At 50.8% G+C, this 24,105-nt stretch overlaps 1 protein-coding gene across 1 annotated transcript in view; it reads right to left on the reverse strand.

Annotated features, from left to right (window-relative positions):
* Positions 1–6,267: 6,267 nt before the first annotated feature.
* Positions 6,268–24,105, reverse strand: part of Smad3 (SMAD family member 3) — a 113,315-nt gene continuing 95,477 nt past the window's right edge. Inside the window, exons 5-9 of the mRNA XM_031344921.1 lie at positions 23,385–23,435; positions 15,247–15,459; positions 14,353–14,490; positions 12,167–12,311; positions 6,268–10,068 (exon numbers count right to left, since the gene is read on the reverse strand). Of these exons, the coding sequence (XP_031200781.1) occupies positions 9,945–10,068; positions 12,167–12,311; positions 14,353–14,490; positions 15,247–15,459; positions 23,385–23,435 (671 nt within the window). The 3' untranslated portion in view covers positions 6,268–9,944. The remainder of the gene's footprint in view (positions 10,069–12,166; positions 12,312–14,352; positions 14,491–15,246; positions 15,460–23,384; positions 23,436–24,105) is intronic.

A 24,105-nucleotide genomic window follows, 5' to 3' on the forward strand; every position in this document is an offset into this window, starting at 1 on the left:
AGAGTCTGAGGCCAGTCTGGGCTCCATGGGGAGGCCTGCCTCTGTGCTAGATTGCCCCCCTCCATTTACACTGTCTGCAGTTTGGGAGCTTGTGCTGTCTGCTGTGAACTGTCACTGGTCCCTGCCAAGAGCACAGCTCTGACCTAAGATGGATGCTGGTGACAAGAAAGGCAGCTGTAGATCTAGTATGTGCCTAGGGGGTAGGGGAACAGGTGGCTCATGGGTTTTTCTCTTAGTAAGTCTTTAATGGACATTTTTAAGTTCACTGTCTGAGTTCCTGCCACAAAGAAGTAAAAGTCAGATGTGTATAAGAAACAAAAGGCAAAGTTTTCCTCCTCTGGGGAGTGTAAACTGCCCCCCCTCCTCAGCTGCTGGGCAAGGGCCCTTAGTGCAGTCCTGTGTGGACCAAAGGAGCTGAAGTGTTGGTTCTGAGCACAGTGCTCTCTGACCGAGTGCGCTCCCTGGCCGTTGGAGGTTTCAGAGCAAGTGTCCCCTTCTTTCTACTTGGAAGCCAGAGATTACTGTCAAAGCACCAGTACCGAGCAGTGTGAGGACAGGTGAGCCTTCCAAGAGTCAGGTCCTGAGCTACCATCATGGTTTACTGTCAGGGCTGTTGGTTCCTCCACACTCCAGGGCCCAGTCCCAAGGAAACCCTGTCCTTCCTCTTGTGTTGTACTTGAGTGGGTCAGCCCCAGGGGAACACAAAGCAAAGTTTTAAAGGAAGAGAGGAAAAAGGTCTAAAGGTGCTTATTCTGTCTTCCTCACAGACACTACTGTGAGGCAGGCACGAGTCTCCTTCATGGCTGTCAATTTCTAAGTACCTGCTTGGGTACCACTTACAGGGCCTGAAATACTCTTGGCCAGGCCAGAGCCAGCACGGGAGGAGGTATGATCCTGGTGATGGTGGTATTCTAGAAGCAGTGGGTGCTGGTTTGCTCGGGTCCCCGTGCTCCCACCCCCACACTCTAACCTTGTCATCTTTGAGCTTGGGTTTACCACCCCCTTTCAGGGGCTGATGCTTTAGGGTGAGTGCATTAGCCCCTGGTTCAGAAGGACGATTGGAGAAGTTGGCTGAGAGCTGCAGGAAGGTAGGCATGTTGTTCTTAAAATGTGGAAGATTCTAGAAAATACATTAGGTCACATGATTAGGAAAAAAAATAGAAAAGGCTGTGGACTTGATTTTGCTGACTAAACAAAACCAGGTAATTAAAAGACGATTTATTTATAAAGTCTGCGAATGTGTTTTGTTCTGTTTGGGTGAATTGGTGGAAGCCTGGTGTCCTTTGTAGTAGACATATAGTCCGAAGAATGTCACTTGTAATGTTTCAGAATCTACTTTGCCTCTATGTTCCTGAGCTGATGCTATGGTGACAGGTGCTGACTCATGTGTACATGAGTCAGAGTTCCAGAGGGAGCTGAAGGTAAGAAACGGGCTTTCTGTCTCAAATACCTCTGTAACATAGTGCTTGACACATAGTAGGCCCACAGTTTTTGTTGACAAGTACAGTCTGCTTGGTGGAAATGGTCACAGAGTCTGAAGATCCATAAGTTGTAGAAACTAGAGAGAGAGAGAGAGAGATAGAGAGAGAGAGAGAGATAGAAAGAGAGAGAGAGAGAGAAAGAGAGAAAGAGAGAAAGAAAGAGAGGGGGGATTGGAAAGGGAGAGAGAGAGGGAGAAGTCAGATTTTTCTTCCCTGAAACAATCATGTTATGTAATGATTTCAAAATGGTGAAGGCAAGGCTATTTTTACAGTTTGAAAATATGGCAGAGAGTGAGAAGGTTGACAGAACCAGCTGGCTTGCTTTCTATTTATAGAACTTGGCCACATCTGATCTAGAGAGAATAGTGATTTGGGGAAGCTGGGCTTAAATAGTGGAGCAATGTAGAATGTGGCTCAAGGATTAAGGTATACACCAGGCCTTTCCAGTGAACCACTCAGAACTTGAGGAAGATGTGTGCCCAGTGTCACCCTCCCACTGTGGAGAGGTGGGGAGGACTGTCTGACAGTTTTTCATGTTCCTTGAGATAGTCTTTTTTAAATTTACTTTTGCGTGTATGGGTGTTTTGCCGTTTTTGCCTGCATGTATGACTGTACGCCACATATGCTTGATGCCTATGGAGGCCAGAAGAGGGAGTTGGATCATCTGGGACTGGAATTACAGATGCTTGTGAGCTGCCATTTGGTTGCTGGGAGCTGACTGAATCCAGGTCCTCTGAAAGAGGAACCAGTGCTCTTGGGATGGTCTCTTAACAGTGACCATTGAGAGAGCATGAAGCATGGCCCCTTACCCTGTGTGGCCTGCTATAGCAAACAGGAGAGCCATGGTGGAGGGGATGATGTGGGCTCTGGGGCCTCCTTTGAAGGTGGTGTTTGCTGCTGTTAAGCTAAATTTAGCAAAAGTCTCTAGGATGGACAGGGCTTCTGGTTCATTAGTGCCCTGCTTGAAGAAGAGAGAGCTTAAGCAAATGTGCTGATGACCAGACATGCTCTTCACACACACCCATCTACAGGGGACAATTGAGCATTAGATCATTATCAAACAGTCTCAGAGGCCTACAGGGAGAGAATATGTACACATCTCCAGTGTTCTGAATCTGGATGGGCTTTAGGGCTGCTGGGGCTGGAGACCGACATCCCCTTTTTGTACCTGGAAAGTGAAGTGCTGCCACAGAGCAGAATGCAAGTCTCTGCTCATGACCCACCCTGCATCTCCGGAGCACACGCTGAATCTCATGCTCCCCACAGATCTGCTCGGTGTCTATACTATGAGGGACGTAGGGTCCAGTGTCAAGAAGCATCTTGCTTGGTTCTGGTTGTTCCCCTGATATGTGGAATGAACATTTAACAGCCGTCATGTGTACCTGTCCTCAGAACTCTAGGCAGCCCCATTCCTGTATTCTAGTGATTGAACAGTTCCACTACCCCATCTCTCATTATGAAAAAGTACAGATTCAAAACCTGGTCTTAAAATTGGGACTGGATCTTTGGTATACAAACTCGCTTGGTGTACCTGTGTATATGGGGAGTGGGGTCTTAAAACCTTTGTGTGTGCTACATTTATTTATGCGTGTGCATGTGTGCCACTTGGTGTATGTCAAGGTCAGAGGACAACTTTAAGGAGTTTGCTCTCTTCTTTCACTTTATGGGTTCTTGAGACTTGAACTCATCAGGCTTGACAGCAAGCACCTTGACCCACTGAGCCATGTTGCCAGCCCATTTTTGTTGTTGTTATTTTTGAGATGTAGTTTTGCCACACTGGCCTTCAGCATTCAGTCCCCTTGCCTCAGGCTCTTGAGAGCTCGGATAGCAAATGTACTATGCCCATGTGTGCTCACCCACCCCATCCCTTGCCACAAAGAAACTGGGCAGCAGACACTCAAGCTCAGCTTGCTAACCAGGAGCCTCTCTGCTGTCCTTGTGAAAGAAGTGGCCATCAGATGGCTTTAATGCTATAGAAGTGTGAGCTCACTGATGTCCAGGGTCTTTGCTCTATGTGAATAACAGGGTTGGTGGGAAGAGACATTGATTTAACCTGAATTTAAGGACATGGACTGCATCAGTGGGCCATCCCTTGGAAATCTCTAGACATTCATCACTAGCAAACTTGGGTTGCTTCAACTTGACCTTCTACCCTGCCGAGGCTGAGACCAAGACTTGGGAACCATGCTGCATGGCCCGTGACTCTTGTTGGTGCCAGAATCAGAGTGGGCATGACGGAGAAGTCAGTCTTGAGGATGAAGTTTCTTTTCTCCTGGAGCTCAGACTTCAATTCAGATGGGACTAACAGGCAAGCAAGGCAAGGTCACATGACAGAAGCCAAACAGAAAGGGAAGAAAGTTGCAGCCAGCTTACACCATAGTTGTTTCCAAATGCAAGCCCAACTCAGAACAGGTCCTACTCCATATCTGATACAGTTGGTGTATGGTGGGACCTGAAAGCCACCTTTTTAGCATCCTGGGTGATACTGAAGCTCCCGGGATGTGCTTTGAGAATCACTGGGAAGTGATGTTGGACTCCAGGTAGAAGCAATAGAGTTCGTGCACATAGGTGAGTGGAGACATGAAAATTCTCAATGTAAGTCATGTCATGAACAGAGGCATAGAAATGAGAGCCCAAACATTTATACGCTTGCAAGTCCCAGGACAGTCCCATCAGAAAAATGGTGGCAATTAAGGCGATGGCAGAGACTAGTCTGTCTGTCCCAAGGGACTGAGATGCTATGTGCAGAAAGGGTCTTCGTTCACTCCAAGAAGGCCTGGTAGCAGCACCTTGTCCATGCGTATCTGATCAGCTGGCTCCCTGCATTGAGGATTCTCTGGCTGAGTGGGCTCAGCACTAACTATGGGCTATTGCTGTGGATGAGGTACAGGGCAGCAGTTATTGTGTCACTCATTTATCCCTGAACTAGAGGGGGACAAATTAGAATGTTGGGACAGCTGTAATAGCAAGTGACCCAGAACTGGGTTTTGTTGACTTTCCTTTAGTTCCACAAATGACTAGCACTGAAGTAGTACACTGGAAAGCCGTAGAAGGCACAGAGCTAAGGTGTACATATCAGGCCACAGGAAGCCAGGGATGCAAGACTATACTGGCCTGCTCTCAGGGACTCACTGCTTACCAGGGATGACAGACACAGGTAAACACATGGTGACAAATAAGGGCTTCCTGTGGGGAGAGCTGAAGGAAGCTTCAAAGCATTGGCACAGAGGTTGCCACAAGCAGGAGGAGCACAGGCAGGCATGCAGAGAGGATGACAGCCCCACCACTGCTGCACTGTAGAGAAGAAGGCAAGGAGTAGAGAGCTGGGCAGAGACAGGAAGGCCAGGTCTTTCGTGGAATGACCTTGGACTGGGAGCAGTGTTGTTTGGCTTTGAGATCCTCCCTGAGTTTCTTTCCCTGATCCCTCACAAGGGGATCCCATGTGTTAAGGGCTGTCTCTGGCTCATGGCACTGTTGGGAGCTAGAGGAACTTTTGAGAGAGGCCTGCCCACACAGTCATTGGGGCCCTGCCTGTCCTCTTGTCCCTGCCTTTCATTACAGCACAGCAGTGGGGACAAATGACCATGAGTTGAAAGGTCTGAGATCACGAGCCAAAACCAATCTTATTCTTTCAGGTATCTCTATAGAGACAGTCATGGCTAACACAGGCTGTGTGAACTGTGAGGAGAGCAGGCTGGAGACCAGAGCAGTGGTGGTGCTGTGGCAGGGTCTGGGTGTTGGAGACGCGGCCACGGTAATGAGAGCAGAGAGTGGTGGTGGGAAGCCATGGACAAAGATGACTTTTACCAGTATAGTTCTGCAGAAGGGAATGATAATTTCTGTAATTATGTCTTCTGATTGTGAACATGGGCAATTGATGGGCCAGCAGCCCTCTGTCCCTGAGTTGGAAGCTCAGGGCCAATACAGGAGTCATTAGCATTTGCGTGGCTGGAAACCCTTAGGGTTGATGAACTCATTATGAAGGACTGTCAAGAGCATACACACATGGTCTGGGAACACCAGACCACAAAGGAGGCGCAGGCTCAGGAAAAAGACCTATCCAAGGAGATCTGCTAGGGCCTTTGCCAAGAGCCTCAGCAAGGTGAGGGATCAAAGAAAAGCAGCACATGGAGCTGCTGGGGGCTAGGGTAGAAGCTGTCAAGAGCAGGGGCTGAGTGGTGAGAAAGACAGCTCTGAGTCACTTCCCATAGAGCACTGTGAGTAAGTTTCCAGGGAGCAGATTGGGATGCAGGTCCTTCCAAGTAACTAGAATAAGTCTACACCAGGCCTGGAGGAAAGCTGGGAGAGGAGCCTTGGGGTGAAAGGTGGCCTGTGGAAGCCTACCTGAAGCATGGGGACCTGTCTGCTCTGCTCCATTTGTGCTTCTCTCTGGTATTTTGGTCATCTCCATCCACACCTCCTGAGGCTGATGTACATTTCAGTCAGGACAGCAGCTCATATCTCATTTTGAATTTGGAATTTAGAATGGCATCATGGGAGCTACTTGCAATTTTTCCGTGTCTCTGGAAAGATACAGTGGCATGGGAGACAGTGACAGCACGGCAGAGGACTGTGAGGGGAGGCCCTGTGTGGCAGGAGGAGTGAATGGGGGGGGGTCCAGAATGTGTCTGTGGCTAGCACCATCATATCTGGGGAACCCAAGCCTCCTATGAGGTGCCCTTGGCAAGGGGGCAAAGGTGGTATTACCGTCTGCTGAGCTCTGAAGCCCCCAGGTCCTGCTGGGGTTCCCTTGTAAATCCCTCTACTCAGAGACAGCAGCAGCGAATCAGACTGTGCTCCTGGCTCAGGAGCTTTACAGTGAAAAGTTTATTAGAAGGGCGCTTATAAGAGGGGGCACGGCTCTTTAACAATGGGGTAAAATGCTGTAAGATACAAAAGTTAGAAAAATCTAAAACACTATAAATACATGCTTTTTACAAAAACACTAAAGGCCTGGCTGGCTAAGGAGTGACAGTAACCTCAGCCTCCAAACACCCTTAAACAAGAGTCCACACCAGCCCACTTGCCCTGGCAGCAGCAAAGGCTTCTGGGATAAAAAGATGGCTCCGATTCCCATGTGAAGTTTCTACTTCCAGAAGGGAGGGGCCTTGGTGCAGCAGACGTGCTGTTGAAGGGACTGGGCTTGACTAGGGCAGCCTGTTTGCACATGCCACCACTTGTTGGCCCAGTCTACTCTGATGCCTGTGGATCCTGAGCCAAAAAAGTCACTGCAGCCTCCACCAGTGTCTGGGACTGGCTGTGTCCCAGTTCTACCAAGTCATTGTCCTCAGGAGAGAGACCTTTACAACTGTCTTTAAGAAATTAAATAGTTACCCATCTGAATGGCTTTAAGGAATTGTTACATAAATATGAAAGCGGCAGAATGCTAAACATCACTTTTGTGTTAACACAAGCAACTGCAGGGGCTGTTCAGGGTGATAGTCATGCATCCACATGTTCCCCTGTCTGCAATGCCACATCTTCACGGTTGACCCACATCCTGGTGTGTGGCTTTCTACCCACCGGGAAGTTGTTGTGCTCTGTGAAGGCCATTACTTCAAAGGGGCCAGTAATGGAACACAGATGCCACACACAGACAGAAGGAGTGAGCTCTGACCAGGTTGCTTCTAATGTAAAGAGCTCACATTATCTAGTCACACAGTAAGAATACAGTGCAGTTAGAGCTGTGTGCCTCCCCAGTCTCTCGAGGACTCAGAAGTGGCAGCTTGGGGCTAAGAATGAAGTCAGATATTTGCCTCTGCTCCAGACAACTCAGGCACATGCGTGACTGCACATGCTACTTGAAGAAATCCTTTCTGTGGTTTGAATAAAAACATCAGGCTCTGGAATACATCCCAGCTCTGAGAAGCAAGTTGGGGAAGATCAAGACCACAGCACCCCATAAGCACCGAGGCTTGATGCAATACATTAACGAGGTTTTTTGTTTGTTTTGTTAAAAAAAAAAACAAACACTCAGGTCAGTGGAGAAGTCTGCCAGCAGCCTTGCCCGCCTTGAGTTCTTCCTAAGAGAGGCCCTGCTCTCCATTTTAGGCTTTCCTCAATGCCAGGTCTCTCTACAGGCATTGGTCTCTGTAGGCACAGTCTGGAAGGTAGCCAGCTGCCATGAGAGCCCAGCCAAGGACTTTAATCCATACAGCTGGGGCTACCTGAACAAGCACTAAGGAAGGAGGAGCAGCAAAGGAGAGGGGTATAGAGTTAGCTTCTTGAGGGTGCTGAAGATGGAGACCTCTGCCTGGTGCTGGCCATGTGGATCGGAGTCAGCAGGTGCCCCAGGCTGGAACAGCACATGCAATCAGGCCACCTGACGGAACCATACTTTTCAAGGCCACACCAGCTACTGCACTGTCTTCTTCTCAATTCTCAACTGTTCTTTAAAGGGAGAAATGCTGTTAATACAAAAAGGAGAACTAATTTGGGAGGACACTGATTACACATACCCAAAGGACCTGTGTTCTCCATGATGGCATGACCTTTCCTAGACTCCAAGCCTTTAACTCTCGGGGATGCCAAGAGTAGATCTGCCTAGAATTTTCTTGTATAGCATTCTCCAGCAACTGGCCAGTAAAGTGAAGGGGCGTACTCCCACTGTGTGCCTCCAGAAGCCACCATCTGCTCTGAGCAGTGCAGGTTCTCTGTACTTTCCAGTTGCAGCAGAATGGGCTGTGCCATAGCTACCTGGAGGATGGCTGGGCCAGGGGCACAGGAAGCCCCTAGGAAACCAGGCAGCAAGTGATAACGAACCTCTGCCCACAGCTGATAACAGAGGACCGTGAATGGCTTCCCTAGAAGCCACACCAGAGTGTCTCTGTGTTCTGACTCAGAGCATGCGTGACTGGCAGGCAGTTCCGAGGACTTCTATGTCTAAAGCAGCAGTCCACAGACCATTTTGAGCCAGGCACAATGTTCATACCCATGGTCTGCCCCTTGCAGAGAACCTGAGGGGTTCAGAATTGTCTTTTGAGTCCTGTATCAGCAGCCTGGGGAGAGACTCGAACAGGCTTCTGTGTCTGAAGGAGGATCAGCATGCCTAGCTGGAACCATCCTGCCCAGAGCTTCTGAGTCCACAGGCTCCTGCGGGAGGGGCACCAGGATGTGCTCGAGTCTCGTCGGAGGGTCAGAAGATTTATCACATTGGAGGGTGCACTTTCTTCCCCTCTGGAGCAGGACAGGACTTCCCCGGGAAATCCATGCAGAAACATGGCCTCGTCATTTCACAACAGAAACAGCAACCAAGAAGAGAGTACCAGTTGCAGGTGGTGATCCTGTGTGCCCTGTTCTAAAACAGCCAGGAAAGGGACTTTTTTTCCAGTTGAAATAATTTACACTCATTTTCTCTGTAATTGCCGCTGGGAACAGTGCTCATTACACAGTGTCGCTGCTGCAGTTTTCCATGGCAGTCCTTTACCAAAGCTAGGTAATCTCACATCCCAGGGTGAAGATGACAGAGCTCTCTCTACCAAGCCTGCAATTTTCCAAGGTGTAAAAAAATTTTAATAGCCCTTTTCATTTGCCCATGTCAGCCTGGGATGTCTTGCCTCCTGGTGAATTGTCTTCTCTAACACTCAGCTTCCAAACCTCAGGGCAAGAAGTGGCTGGGTCCACTCTGGTTTTCCAGCCGATATATGTACCCAGGATTGTTTTTATCAAACAGAAGACATTTCAAAGAGCCTATGCTAGGTGAATTCATTGATGCAACTGTCTCCATAAACCAACACAGCCTACACCTCAGAATATGGTGCCAGCTCCCAGAGATGCATTCATTCAGTGTGGTGCCATATCACCCAGGACACGTACTTCACGACTGCCCTTGCTGCCTCCTGTGAATACTTGAACAACATCCAAATCTCTTTGAGATTGATGTGCTAGTAGGAACTGTACATCACATACATGCTGAGCTTCAGCAGATCCTTCCAAGGAAGAAGGGGCAATGAAGAAAGAGTTCTCACCAGCTTTACCCTTCAGCATGTTCCTGTCTCTCTGCATTCTGGGGGTGGGGGAAAAGTACCTATGTAGGCCATCCAGTTCGACAGGTACCTCCTCTCTGGGAGAGTTGTGGGATAGGGCATGCTCGATTAAAAGTTCTTCTCCAAAGGTAAGCTCCACACTGCAGCCCTGGAGAAAGGCACTTTCCTTTTGGGCTGTGGCATCCCAGACCTCTGTCATTTAAAAAAGGAGTTGGGTTGCGACACACCACCTGTTAGCTCAAGCCACCAGATCAGAAGCCATCACTTGGCCTTCAGACTGGGGCACGTGTATGAAGCAGACACAGCTGTTCATAAAATCCATCCCTGGGATTTTCTTCTGTGGTCTCAGAAACAGGTTGGTGCCTTAGTTGAGAGGAATCTGTGTTCTTTGACAAGACCAAGTTGGATGGAGTTCTCTTCCAAGGTCATTTTCCCCACACCCGCCCTCCCCAACCCGCTCCCTTTATTCCCAGTGTCTCTAAGACACACTGGAACAGCGGATGCTGGGGGAACCCATCTGGGTGAGGACCTTGTCAAGCCACTGCAAGGGCCCATTCAGGTGTAGCTCGATCCAGCAGGGGGTGCTGGTCACTGTCTGTCTCCTGGAAAAAGAACACAAGTAAGTTACCACACTGCTTTCTGCTACCCCAAGACAGAGATCTGTCTCTTTGTGCTAGATAGGTAAATACTGACCAGAGGTAGTACTAGCAATGTGGCCGAACCAGACCAAACCTCCAGGGAGGGTTTTGTGTAAGTTGGGTTCTGCTGGAGGGAGAGGACCTCAAAAGATTTAAAGAAGGTCAGTTTCCACGAACTGTGACAAGCCCCCATGCAGAACCTCCTGCCTGAATAAAGGTCTCCCTGGTTCCTAGCTTGGCCACTGGGTAGGTGCCTGCAGCCCCTTTCTAGATTTGGGCCAGCCCCACGGCTGTCATAACATGCCTGTCCGATGGAGGGCGTTTTTTAACAAAGTACTGACGGAGCCCACATGCTTCAAGTCCCAGGGTGCTGCTATAATCCCATCTACAGCTTATTTTGGAAAATCTTACCAGCAGAGCTAGCTGGGGAACAATTACTGGAAAAACCAAGACACACCACACATTTCTTTTCCCCCAAAGCACTTTGTCTAAATTCAGACTGCTTAGTGACGCAGCTCATAGGCAAGCTCCCAGAAGCCTCCACGGAGCAAAGGCTATCTGCTGTGGCGACATACGGGTGCCAGCTGGAGGTGAGGCCTAGGCTGCAGGCTCACTTACAGCTGCCTTACGGAACCAGCCTGAAACTTTACTCTGTTTGGCCCACAATGCAGGAGGGCATGGCTGTTCTGGGAAGGGGCCGCACCCACCACTAGGCTGCAGTGCTATGCTGCCAGGCGGCAGTGACGCAGTAAGCCGAGTAGGACTGGGTGTGCTGGCAGGGTTTCCGCCGTGGTGATACAGTGCCCTAGAGAGGGGCTTCTGCCAATATTTGAAGATGGGGGCCCCTGGTACTGCACCACTTTCAGGGCCATCATCTGAGGCTAACCCTCCCTCAATTCTCATGTGCTTTGCTTGAACAGTTAGGGAGGTTCACACTCAGCCTGAAGGCAAGCGAGCCTCCCGGTTCTTTTCCTTTGGGGTTTGTGTGTTAAAGAATTAATTTTCTAACCTTTCACTCTTGATTCCCTAAATTATCTAAATCCTGGGCTAAAAGGTTGGCTCAGGCATTCATCCAGCCAGACCTTTGGGCCAGGTCATCACAAGATGGCTGGGAGTTATTTAGCAGTCTGAGCAATCAGGTTGCATGCTTGGTGACCCTCCCTGGATTTCAGATTAAAAGGCCCAGGGTGCTTTGCTCACTGGCACCATGGGGCGTCCATGAAAGAGCAACAGCTCTGAAACCTAGACGGCGAGGTTAGATTTTACAGACCTCCGTCCTCTGCTGAGAATCTGACTTTCCATAAGTCATGCTCATCGGGGTTTCATTACAAACGGTGGCCCAGAGCCAATATTGAAATGGGTTTGGCTGGGGTGCAGAATGACTGAAAAACAAAATTGATTCCAAACATCTGGAAAAATGAAGAGAAGGGGCAAGTAACTTGCAAGGCGCTGGCTGCAGCTGACGTTTGGGTACCTCTGTTCGGCTCCGCTCTGGGGGCCAGGGAGGAGGCATGGAGCAGAAGGGCATGTGGCCCTGCCTCCCAGACCTCTCCTGTCCAGCATGGGAAAAGGAGACTGCATTCTCATTAAACCTAGTCTAGACGGTCTGAAGGGCCTCAACCAAGTAGACCTTGCTATTACTGGTGCCATGTTTAAAGTGCTAACTGGCATCCTTTAAATGAAAAAAAATATATATATATATATATAAATATATATATAAATTAGCTATTCTCTATAAAACACTCAAATCTCCTTCCTTGTTAGGGAGACAATCATCCTGAGAGTCCATCCCAGGAAATTGAGGACACAGCCACAGCCAGAAAGGGCCGAGTCTGAACCTGTCTTTTTCCACCTGACTCCGCGCATGCTCTTGGCTCTCCATAAGCTTTTAGCACCCATCTCTACGAGAATAATGGCAGTGTCCCCACAGTGGGCCGAGAGATGCTGACGGAGCTTGAGAGCTGCTGAGCACTAGACTCAGGCTGTACTGCTATACTTGGCTGCCATACCTAGCCTAGAGCTGGCTCCCTCTTCCACCGCTTAAGGCAGCTTAGTCACTGACCTGTACTCCGCTCCCCAGCCTTTGACGAAGCTCATACGGATGGTGCACATACGAGTCAACTGGTAGACAGCCTCAAAGCCCTGGTTGACCGACTGGGCTAGGAGGGCAGCAAATTCCTGGTTGTTGAAGATCTTCAGGTTGCAGCCTGCCAACCACAGAGAAGTCAGATAAGCCAATCCTGGGGCCACCCGAATGGTTTGATTCACACACCTCAAGTGGCACACTATAGTTCTACCCAGCAGCTATCTGCTCTGAGCTCATCGCCATGCAACGATGGGCCTTCTCTATTCCTACACTTGATCTGCATACCCTTAATAGGGAGATGCTTGCGCAGGGGGACACTACAGACCAGCCTATAGGTGTCACCTCCAGATGCCGGGATGCCAGAGGCCAAGAAGGAAGCCTGGGAGTGGGCTTGGGTGATAAAGGGATGCCCCTGGTGAGGCTGAGGCAGAATGCTAGGCTTCAGAGAAGCAGGGGACCTGAGCTGGCTTCCAATGTCTTGTGTGGTAGTCTCCTGGGAACAGGTGCTCCTGCACTGGTACAGTAGTAGGGCATATGGCAGTGAGGTGGGCATGGGACCTACTAACAGGGATGCTCTGCAGGGGGTCAGAAGGACCTTCCACCTGATAGCCCTGTCTCATGGTGGGGCTGGGGAAGATAGCTGGGTCACATGGTAGCCTCTGGATACAGGCTTGACATCACTCGGAGGTGACATTAACAACAAAGTATATCTAAATTCTTCATAGTACAGCTAGCGGCAGGCACAAATAACACTGAAAATAAACCTGTTTGAAGTCTTGCTACTCAAGTGCCAGGATTACATGATCCAGCAGATAAAGGCCAGAGTCTGTGTCCAGTAGCCAGTGGACTAGCAGAGACCCCATCTGCCGTGTACTCTGCCCTGCTTCTCCTCCTGACCCATTATCTCCTTTGGGGGTCGGGGGATCTGGGCTTGGTCATCAAGGCCCTAACAGTCTCTGAGCTAACAGGACACTACCAAAGCCAGTTGAGCCTTCACCAGCTGTGGAGATGGAGGGGACCTCGCTTCCACCTCCACCCCTGCCTGCTCCTGGAGGAGGTGGGGAAAACAGAGCACAGTCCATAAGCCCCTCCAGGACTGCAGCCTCAGCTGAGCCAGCAGGCTCAACAACAGGCTAGTCAGCCAGAGGCCTCCATGGCGCGGCCCTGCTGTGCCTTCCTCCAACTCTGGGTCTTTGAGAAGCCGCTCAGCTCACTCTCAGAACTTCTCTCCCTAGCCTTTCTTAGAGCCACAGGGGTCTCTAGAGATGAGTGAGCGTGAATATGCTCTGTAAATGAAACCACAGAAGTTGCCCAAGCAGATCTCTGCTCCCAGCTGAGATTTTCTGTAGTCTGGCTGGCCCCGCCCACAGCCCACTGTCATCTTCTCAGCTGCAGCAATCGGGAAGAAGAGCTACAACGTGTCCCAGGCAATGGCCAGACACAGGCCAAGTGCTATATCGTTGCCTTTCTGCCTTGGGGGTAGGGGAGCTGTAGCCTGGCAGTTCTTGGGGTTCAGGGGACATCCTCAGAAAAACCTCAACCCCACAGAATAAACCCAAAACTCTCATGCTGATCCAAGGCCAGAGTCCAAGATACCTTTTATATATCTCCCTATCTTTTACATGGCTCCCCCATCCAGCACACCCAGTGTCCTACCCTCGTTACATTGTCCTTTGTGGCACGTGCCCTCACAAACTTCACCCCACCATCTCCTGACATCTGTTGCCTTCTCCAGGAAGGCACCTTTTCGGATCATCCCACAGGTAGCTGGCCTTTCTCAATATCAGAGCTGCTTGCCGTGGACTAATAGCCCTGGGTGTGTCACAACTGCTCTGTGTCCATCTTAAACACTTCAGGCCTATAAAGCCTTGGGTACAGGAGGACCTCTGTCCACCTCTCCATCCTGCTCTAGATCTTGGCATCGACCCAGAACATATCATGTTTGGAGAAAGAATGAAGGAAAGACAGCGCCTCACCCCTGGGGGGTGATGGAGGGCGCCCTGGGTTACAGGTCTGTTAAGACACTGCCTCTGTTCTCTAGGTCAGTGGCTCACAGACAGGTACAGTGTCAACATAAACACCAGTGTGGAGGAAAGGCAAGAAAGACTTCTAGGGCACACCTCAGGGGTCGTGGCGCAGGGGCAGCACCCTCCAGAGCTTACCTGGGGGGATCTTGCAGACAGTGGCAGGGTGCCAGCCATAGCGCTGGTTGCAGTTGGGAGACTGGACGAAGATTGCACTGTCACTGAGACACTCCGCAAAGACCTCCCCTCCGATGTAGTAGAGCCGCACACCTCTCCCTGCAGAGGTCAGAAGATGCTGGGTCAGAGAGACCAACTCACAGGGCAACTAGGTCAGCTGGGGTAGGGGCATCTGACAGAGCTGCAAGCCAAGTGGGAGAATGGTGGGCAGCTCTGGGTTCCTAAAGCAGCTGGAACAGCTGGCACAAGAAAGAGAGCCTGGGCCCAGTCCCAATAATAGCTTCTGCCATTACCCAGCCTCAGGCCTGAGCTCCTGTCTAGAGGAGAGTGGTAGCAGCCTTCCTTAGCAGCTACTGCAACAGTGCCCGGAGCGACGGCTGCTGCCACCCCACTACTCTAGTCCATCTCCCCACAAACCCCACCCCGCAAGGCACAGAGATGCCTTGGTGAAGTTGCGACTGGGGCTTTGGCACTCCCTGGCCCCTTGCCAAAGGGACCTCCCTTCCTATGGTCTCCTAGTGCAGTCTGTATTTTATCTCTTTCCCTCCATCACCTAAATCCACTCCAGATGGACAGAAATTGGTTTTTAACTGACTCAGCACATCAATGGTTATATAAACATTGAGCTCTGCCTAGTGATTGGGATGTCTCCTTGTGCTTAGAAGAGGCCCAGAGTACAAGAAAGCAGCTCAACTCAAGGACCAGTGTCCTGTGGGCAGAGACCAGGTGATATATCTACATACTGTGCCAACGCTTACTGTGTCACACTCCCACCTCCTCTCTTTGGGTCGTACAGCACCTGGTACTGAGGAGTCTCAGTGTCCCCAGGAGGCAGGGGTGGATAAGTAATATTACCAATGTGCCGCCGTGTAAGCTCCACAGCTGCATTCCGGTTGACATTGGACAGCAGGCCGAGGCAGAAGCGCTCTGAGTTGGAGGGATCAGTAAAGCCATCTACTGTCATGGATGGCTGTGAGGCGTGGAATGTCTCCCCAACTCGCTGGTTCAGCTCGTAGTAGGAGATGGAGCACCAGAAAGCCGGCTCACAGTAGGTGACTGGCTGTAGGTCTAAAGAGACATGGGGTGTGCCAGGTCAGAAGGTATTCAGGGAGGCTCTGGAAGACTTTCTCCTCTGACCTCCCAATGTCCATCCCACGAACCCTTCAGGGTGCCAGAGAGTGAGATCCTCAGAATTTGGGGAAGACCCTGACAGCCTATAGAAGACACTTCGTTCATTTCTTTTGGGCCAACAGGCAGCCTGTCTCATAGTGTCTGGCCTTCCTGTGAACAGAAGCAGCCTTCAGAGAAAGGCTAGCCCAAACACGAAACAGGTCGGTACTGACTAGCACTATAAGTAGCCCCAAGGAAACTCCAGCCATGTTGTGGGCCATGCCACATTGTACAGCAGCCCCTTGCAGGCTCCCCTCAGCAGGCAGGGTCCTGGCAGCTCTCATAATCCTACAACCTCCTGCAGAACTGCCTGCACCCTGCGCCACCTCCAAATGCTCCTCCACACTGTAGCTCTACTGCTGGCCTTAGGGAGGAGCTTTAAGCCCACTCTGCCCCACTTAAGTCATCCACCTACTGCTCACTGCAGCATCTACCTCAGACTCATACTCTGGAGGACTCCCAAATATTTGCGCAGCCACCTGGTGATTTTGTGTGTCTTTGTGCAAGCTGGTATCCATAAGTGTGGACTATCCAATTTGACTGTGAGGTCCTCAAGTCCTCTCTCCTCCCTAGCATGGGGCTCAGATGAGAAGGGAATAGGGAAGGCTCAACATTGACCTGAGAATCCTGTCTGCTGCCCACCAGGCAACTTCTTAAAATGGAGAGCTGCTAGGGACCCATGCTCAGTATCCCTTAAGTAGCCAAGCCAAAGAACAGCAGCTGCTGTGTTACCCACGGAGAAGGCCCTAGGCTGCCCCTGGTGACAAAGTGGCCCCAGTCTCCTGCAGCCCAGGCACATGGTTCTTGTAAGAGTGAGGTGAGGACACAGTCCCCGTCCTGACACTTAACACAGTACATACTGCCAAAGCCAGCTCCAGGGTCAGCACACCCTAAGCTAGGGCAGGTGACTATCTGGGAGAAAGGGGGTCTAGCTATTACTGGATGGTCAAATGCACCCTCAGCCTGTACTCACTAGATACTAACAGCATATATGTACACCTCACCCTCCCAAGTACTGACAATAAAAACCATTCCTAGTACTGCCAGATGTGTTCTAGGGGTTGGAAGCACTCCCCACTGAAAGCCGCTTCCCTTTTATGTTGAACCAACATGACTTCATGCATATTCCCTGTGTCAGCCTCTAAATCACCCCCGCCCAAATGGAGCATCCTCTGTGCCTATGGAGCTCTCAGAGGTTTCCCCGAGCTAACTCGAGTATGATGTGGCCATGCAGCAAATAGCATATGGTACCAGCTGTGATAATAACCTTGACTATGGACCTGAGAACTCCCTGATCCTGTCTTGACCTTCCAGAAGAACAAAGATTCTTTTCTTCCTGATCTTCTCATGGTTGAGCAAGAGGCTAGGAGGACAGAGGCAGAGGATCAAAGCTACTGTACAGAGAAGGGAGTGATGGGACAGGAGCAGCTTGTGGCCCAGGCCCCTGGCTCCTGAGGCTGGGCTGAGCCACATTGGCCATGTCCAGTCCTGGCTTTGCTCCATGCTTCCACATTCCAGTGAGATAAGCTAGATTCTAAACAATGCAGCCGCTAGAATGTGAGCTATGTGGCTTTGGACACTTTGGATTTTTTTTGTTTTGTTTTGTTTTGTTTTGTTTAAAAAAAGAAAAAGGGAAAGCCCAGGGCTAGCCAAGGTTTAAAGTGTTCAGGTGACCTGTCAGCGCCACCAGCTGCTACTGCCCAGGTACAGGCTCTGCTGACCTTGAGGTGTGTCCTTGGGGACTTGCTCTCCTACTCTGGTCTGTTTCCTGGTCTGTGTCAAGACTGGTTCTAGAAGACAGCTAAAGCCAGCCATCTCACTGTGCTTCTGGCTTGTGTCAATCTATCTTTAGATTGGCAGCTTTGGCTGGTCCAGGTTAGCCCTGCCTTCCTCAGTAACGTGGGTAGCACATTTATCCCCCTTACCCCCAAATGTCAAAGTCCTGCCTAGAATTTCATGGGCCTAGTCCCAGAAATATTGACACCTACCCATCCAAACAAAGGTGGCAGGCCACACAGAGTGTCTGTCACACCTGGAGGAACACCATTCTGGGGAAGGTGAGCTTCAGGGTAGAAAACGGCCTTCCCAAGGAGATATGACCCTCCTCCAAACACCTCTGCGATCCTCCAGGCACCCTGAGCAGCACAGGAGGGAGACTGGGCTCAGATGGACACGCCATCAGGACTCACAGCAGCTGTGTCATGGCACCAGGGCACAGTTTGAAGGCTGCCACTTCAGAGGATACCGGTCAACTCTGGCTCAGAAACGGGCAGAATAGGATAGCCCCCTGCACAGCTTTTAATTCATGGCTGTGCTTTTGAGTTCTCTCTCTCTCTCCCTCCATCCCCACTATCAGCCCTAGCTACTTCCTTCAGGCACTCCAGCCATAGAGGGTACAAAGCAAAAAAAGTCTAATCACTATTTCTTCCTGCAGTGGTAGCCCTCTCCCAACCCCCATATGCAAGAGTCAAGACTCCAGAGAGAAAAGAGCTATTGCTGGTGTGAGTATGTGGTAGCGGATACTGACAGCTTGACTCTGAGCTTCCTAAAAGATCAAGGATAGGGGCCGTAGTTGTTATGGTTTGGTCCTGTAAAGCACCATATAGGCTCACACATTTGAATACTCGCTCCCCAGCTGGTGGTACTGTCTGAGGAGGTTATGAAACCTTTGTGACACAGGGCCAAGCTGGCATATGTAGGTCCCTGGGAAGCAGGCCTTGAGGGTTACAGCCTTCCCTGAGTTCTGGTTCCATTCTCTGCTTTCTGATCTACCAAGGTTTGAACAAAGTGTGCTTGGAGATCCAGCCAACATGGGCTTAGCTGCTCTAGCCACCTTGTCATTCCCTGGAGTGAGCACACCCCAGGTTTCAGAGTTTCCCAACAAATCCCGATGTAGTTTACACAGGCCCTGAAGACCTACTGCTCAAAGACTCCTCTGGCAGCAAGACTGCACTGGCTGATTGGCTGACGCTCCAAGGAGCATGGGTTTGCTCTGTCGACCAAGGCTTCCATCACCTGGGGTGTTAGAGAAGGCCTTGATTCCATATAGCCCAGTTCCTACCAGCCTGTCCAGTCCCTGCTAATATCCTCCCAGAACAGAAATGCCAAAGACATGAAGCCTCCAGCCCCAGCCATCAGGGCCCCCACCTCCACCAGCATGGTGTCAGGCAGGCTTCTCGACTGGCATGGGGCACTCAATTCTCCACTGGCCCCAGGCCAGCCTAACGCATTGGCTGGCTTCAGTTCCAAGCCCCGTTCCAAGCTGGCACAGACTCTCTGTTTTGTTTAAGGAAAGGAAAACAGAATAAAACCCAGAAGGCGACACTCGGATTAAGGGGTGCCTATTAAAAACATGTGCAAAAGATTCCAGTTGGCAGAAGCAGAGGGGAGGAGAGGGGCACATCAACTTTCTACTGAACTGAAGCAGGCGATGGGCAAAGGTCTGTGCAGCGGGCACCACAAGACTTGAGGTCAGAGCAGGGAAGCCTGGCTAGTCTAGGCCCTCCCCAGCCATGGAAAGCAGGTCTGTCTCAGTCTTAAGGATCCCATCTTCTAACTCATATACCTTCAGCTGTCTCTCTTAGCTGTCCACTTTCAGTGGAGTGTACTGCCCCATCTGTATAATTCTGGGCAGCAAGGCCCAATACAGGTGACATAAGACATTCCCTCATGCAAAGAGGTTTCATGTCCAGCCCCCTGGGCACTTTCTCATGTGCTACAGGGGTTGGTCCTCTGTAACCCCAGCATCTGGGTCCTAACTCTAGCCTCTGGGGTTAAAGCAGAGAGCAAAGGCATACAGAGCAATGAGGGCAAGCTCCTGCAGCATAGGACCACTTCACTAAATCAACAAAAACAGTCTGGTGTGCGTGAGAGAGAGAGAGACAGATGCATGTGCCTTGGGACCGCCTCAGGTGTCAGTCAGTCCCCACTTTCAACCTTGTTTGAGACAGGGTCTCCTGCTCCGCCAGCCTGTGAGCTTCCAGGGAGTCTCCAGTCTCTGCCTCCCATCTTGCTGTAGGATGCTACCACACCCGGCATCCCATGGGTTCTTGGGATCTGGACTCGAGTCTTCATTCGTGCATGGCTGTGTACCCAGTAAGCCACTTTCCTAAGCACCTGCCTGTGTTTTCACAAGCCCACCGAAGGCTGCAGTTACAGATGGCCTTTACAAAGTACCTGTCTGGCAGCATGGAGCCAGCTGGCTTCTCTTCATTTCAGGGGCCTTTCATGGCTCCTGCCAGCCAGCCCTGTCCTCTCCCTGTCCTCTCCTGGCAGAAGTCGGCTCAGCCTGCCATAGGCACTCCAGGAAGCTATTACCTCAATAGGCTCCAGCTCTCTGCTGCCCCAGGGCTCTTACAAGGACCTCGGTTTCCTCCTCCCTGACACACCCTACGTGTGTCACTGTGAAGCAGAGAACAGCTTACTCACCAGAGGGGATCCAACTGTCACCTTTCCCTAACCTGCTGCTTCCTCCCCACCCCACCCCCCATTTTCCTCTCAACCTTCCTGACTTAGGAAGTTCCAGGTGACCCACCCAGCATGATGTGTCTGATAGCAACACGCCCAGCTCACAGCTCCTGCTCTGAGAAACAGTGGTGTCAGGGATTCCCCAGTGCCAGCCTCCACACGGTGCCCAGCTGGGGCTCCGTCATGCCATTGGCCTTCACCACCCACGTCCCTGCACTGCTGGTTTTGAGAAGCGGCTTCACTGTGGCAGAAAGCTCATCCTTCCCCAGACCTGAGCTGGGGCCTGGTGTGGGGGAGAAATGAAAGAAGTACCTGGATACTCTACACTTTCTTTCTTTTTGCCTAATAATTTCATGACAAGATCTTTGGAGGGCACACCTGTAACCTTGAGATACCCTCATCGTTTTCTCAAAAGTACTGTGCTGGCTAGTTAGTTAGATATCAACTCGACAAGCTAGAGTCATCTGAGAGCAGGTAAACCTTGGCTGAGAAAATGTCTCTGTAAGATCAGGCTATGAACAAACCCGGTAGGGCATTTTCTTAATTAGTGAACAACGGGCAAGGGCCCAGCCCATTGTGGGTGAGGTCATCCCTGGGCTGGTTGTCCTGGGTTCCATAAAAAAGCAGGCTGAGCAAGCCATGAGGAACAAGCCAGTAAGTAGCACCCCTCCATCACCTCTGCATCAGCTCCTGCCTCCAGGTTCCTGCCCTGTTTGAGTTCTTGTCCTGACTTCCCTCAATGATAGACCAGCTTGTGTCTCTCTAGCTCTCTCCCAAAAGCAGGCCCCTTTCTCCCTGATCCACCTACTCCATGATGTCAGATGAGCCTTTCAATGGTGTTCTTTGAATGGCCATGCTGGAATGATCAGTGGATAAGGGAGAGAAGTTCCCAGCAGCCACCTGTTTGTGGCAAGGCTGCAAAATGGAAGGTTCCCTCTACCCTTCTTGGGAACCCAACCTAGGACTTGGTTAGGAAGGGCTTCACATAGGCCTTGTGTGCTTTGTAACAAGGCCTTCCCCTTGGACCAACAGCAAACACGAAGCAATGGAGCTTTGTGCCTTGGACCCCCAGCCTCCCTGACTTCCCAGGGAGGCTGTAAGGCAGAGCAACCTCCGTCAGTTTTCTCCAGACCCATCAGGGGGGCAGGCCTCTCCGAGGTCTGTCCCATTTGATTCATCTCAGCTTCCCTCAGGGTAGCCACCAACTACTTGGGTTTCCTTCTGGTTTTTCTCCAGTAACTCCTCATCAAGCGTATACTCTAGACAGTGGCCAGATCGCCTCTACGAAGCCGCCATGAAGATCCCACAGCAACCCCTACAGCATACTGGCAAGCTCCTGCTGTGGGTCGTGGGGCGAGGTGGCATTCAAGGCTCAGCCTCACCTTGCCCCTGCCCTCCCTGCCAGCTGACAACCGCCATACTGCTGACTTCCTTGGAGCATATGTATCTTCTGTCTGCAGTACCCCCCCACCCCCCATCTCACTGCTGCATCTGCCCAGCCCGCTGCTTATGGCTTCCTCTCCGGCATACACAGCCCCCTCTTCTATGCTTGCTCCCTCAGCACCACAGGTGAACACAGATGTGAGCAGGCTGTGAAGGTCTAAGGATTCTCCTCAGCATGGCTCTAGACGCGGTATGGATTCTCCCCCGACATCTGTACACTGTGTAGATTGAGGAAGCCAAAATGCAAAGCCAGTTTCTCTGTTAGCAGCTGTACGGCTGAGTGCAAAGGGTCTCCTACCCACTTAATTTTCTGACCTGTGATATCAAAGTTACCACGCTTCTGCCCATGGTTATGAAGAGCAGCCCTTGGGGGTACCCTGAAGAGACCCCAGGAAATACTCACCCTGTCCCCACCCTGCTCATCCCCCTCTCAGCCCTCCTCCCCAGGTCTAAGAGCTGAGTGCGTGTGAGGGACCCTTATCCAGAGAATTCTGGCCCAAGGACACTGGTACCTACAGACTGGCCTGTGACCTTGATGGCTTCAAAGATAAGTACCCACAGTGGTACCTGCCTGGTCACGGCAGGGTGAAATGGTTCTAAAAATAAATCTAAAGCAATCCCAAATCGGGAAGCCCAGAGTCAAGCTCACAGTTGGCCTTTAATGGCTTCTAGTCTCAGTTTGTTTTCAATAACTCAGTCCCTCCGCTATCAGGGATGTGACCTTCCCTTGGCCAAGCCCCTTGGGATTCTGTTACAAAGATTTAGCATATCTAAAAGTCATGTTTTGACCCACCCACACGTCGGCATTTCAAATGCTCTTCACCCATCTCCCAAAATTCTAGATGATGAGTTTTATCTGATGTCTGCCAAGGTCTTGAAACAAATGGGCATCAAGGCCTGTCCAATGTACACCACTCCAAAGTGTTTCACCATGGTCAGCTGCTTTTCCTGAACTGAAAAGCAAGTGCTAGCCTTAACTTTACCACACTCCCAACCCCGTGAACCCAAACTTAGTTTTTTGTTTTTTGTTTTTTTCAAACTACAAACCAGAAAATCAAAAGCTACCTTCGATAAAAACAGGGACATCTCATCTGTTTTGAGCCCTTCTGCCGTCTCTAGCTCCAAGGACTCCTGCAAAGCTTCCCTCTCCCACGCTGGAGAGATGCTAGCAGGCTGGCAGGGTGACCCTCAGAACACTGACCTGCAGTCCAACAGCTGAACATTGTTGTGGGAAGAGTGGGGTCAGCTGACATAAACACTGTGAGATAACACAGTGATAATCAAGACATCCAAGTGGAGAAACATTTTCAGAGGAACGGAGGCAGAGAATGGGAAAGGCAGACAGGCCGTGGCTTCAGTGGCATGGAGCACATGTATACACTGCTCTCACAAGCACCAAACAGACCATGATAAAACAGTTGTGCTAGGCAGTGCGATCCTTGGCACATTGCTTTCTCCCCAAATTCCTTATATGTTGCTGTTTTAATAACAAGTTATTATGAGATGATATACTCAGCTGAAATACCAATGTGTGTCTGAAGCAAGCTTCTGGGAGCTGGGGGCTGAGTCTGGGCAGCTGCTTGTGGCTTTGCTCCGAGCCACACACGTGTGCTTGGCTGACCAAGGCCCCTGTCTCCTGGGTCTGAGGTCTGGGAGACTTTCGTTCACTCACGTCTGACCGCTTCCCAGGGGAAATACGAACCTCAGCATAGACTGTCTTTCCTACAGGCCACTGATCTCAGGTTTCCCTGTTCTGAGATGACCCAAAGATCACTGTAACCAGAAACCTTGTGGGCTGAGCTAGGCTGATAGTGAAGGAGGGGGCAGGGCTCACCTTCACTGTCCCTTCCCACTGAGAATCAGTTGAATTACAGCCAGGAGTGGGGCAGTCTTAAGGATGACTCGTTACTCACCCAAGTTATTGTGTGCTGGGGACATCGGATTTGGGGAGAGGTTTGGAGAACCTGCAAGGAGAGAAACACAATTGTATGACATTGTTGGAGTATTCCACAATCAAGACAGGATCACTCGCCATGCCACAGGGAAACCCTAGACCAAGTCTTGAGTGTCAGGAGTCTGGGCTCAGCCTCAGGAGCTCCCCACTACATATATAGGCTTGTTGCCCTATCTGTGGAATAGACGGGTTGAGTAGGTAGCTTTAGAGGCCCCTCAAGCTCCTACTACCTTAGCATCTAAGCAGGGCTCCAGTACAGGCCGAGGTGGGCCCAGCTAGGCCAGCTTACGTGCCTGCCCTCAGGAAAGATGGACTGTTCCCACGGAAATGAAGACAAGGAGACCTGTTCCTGCAACGTACAGCCCTGTGCTGTGGAGGGGTAACCTCCATCCCTCCCACACGGCCTGACTTACGCTCTAGCTCTCAGGTACCTGGAAATCACCTCAGGAAAACTCACAGATCTGCCTCAGAAATCCTGCAACTCAGCAACTGATTTTATCCTTTGTACACAGCCAGGATAGGGCACATGGAGAAGTCTAATTCATGCTCTGATCTTCTCTATGCCCCTAGCCACCAAGAAAATATGTGTGTGGGGGAGGGGAGGAGGAGGAGGAAGAGGAGGGTGAGAAAGAGAGAGAGAGAAAGAGAGAGAGAGAGAGAGCAAGAGAGAGAGAGAGAGA

This window comes from Mastomys coucha, unplaced genomic scaffold (genome assembly GCF_008632895.1).
Source record: "Mastomys coucha isolate ucsf_1 unplaced genomic scaffold, UCSF_Mcou_1 pScaffold23, whole genome shotgun sequence".
Taxonomy (NCBI): Eukaryota; Metazoa; Chordata; class Mammalia; order Rodentia; family Muridae; genus Mastomys; species Mastomys coucha.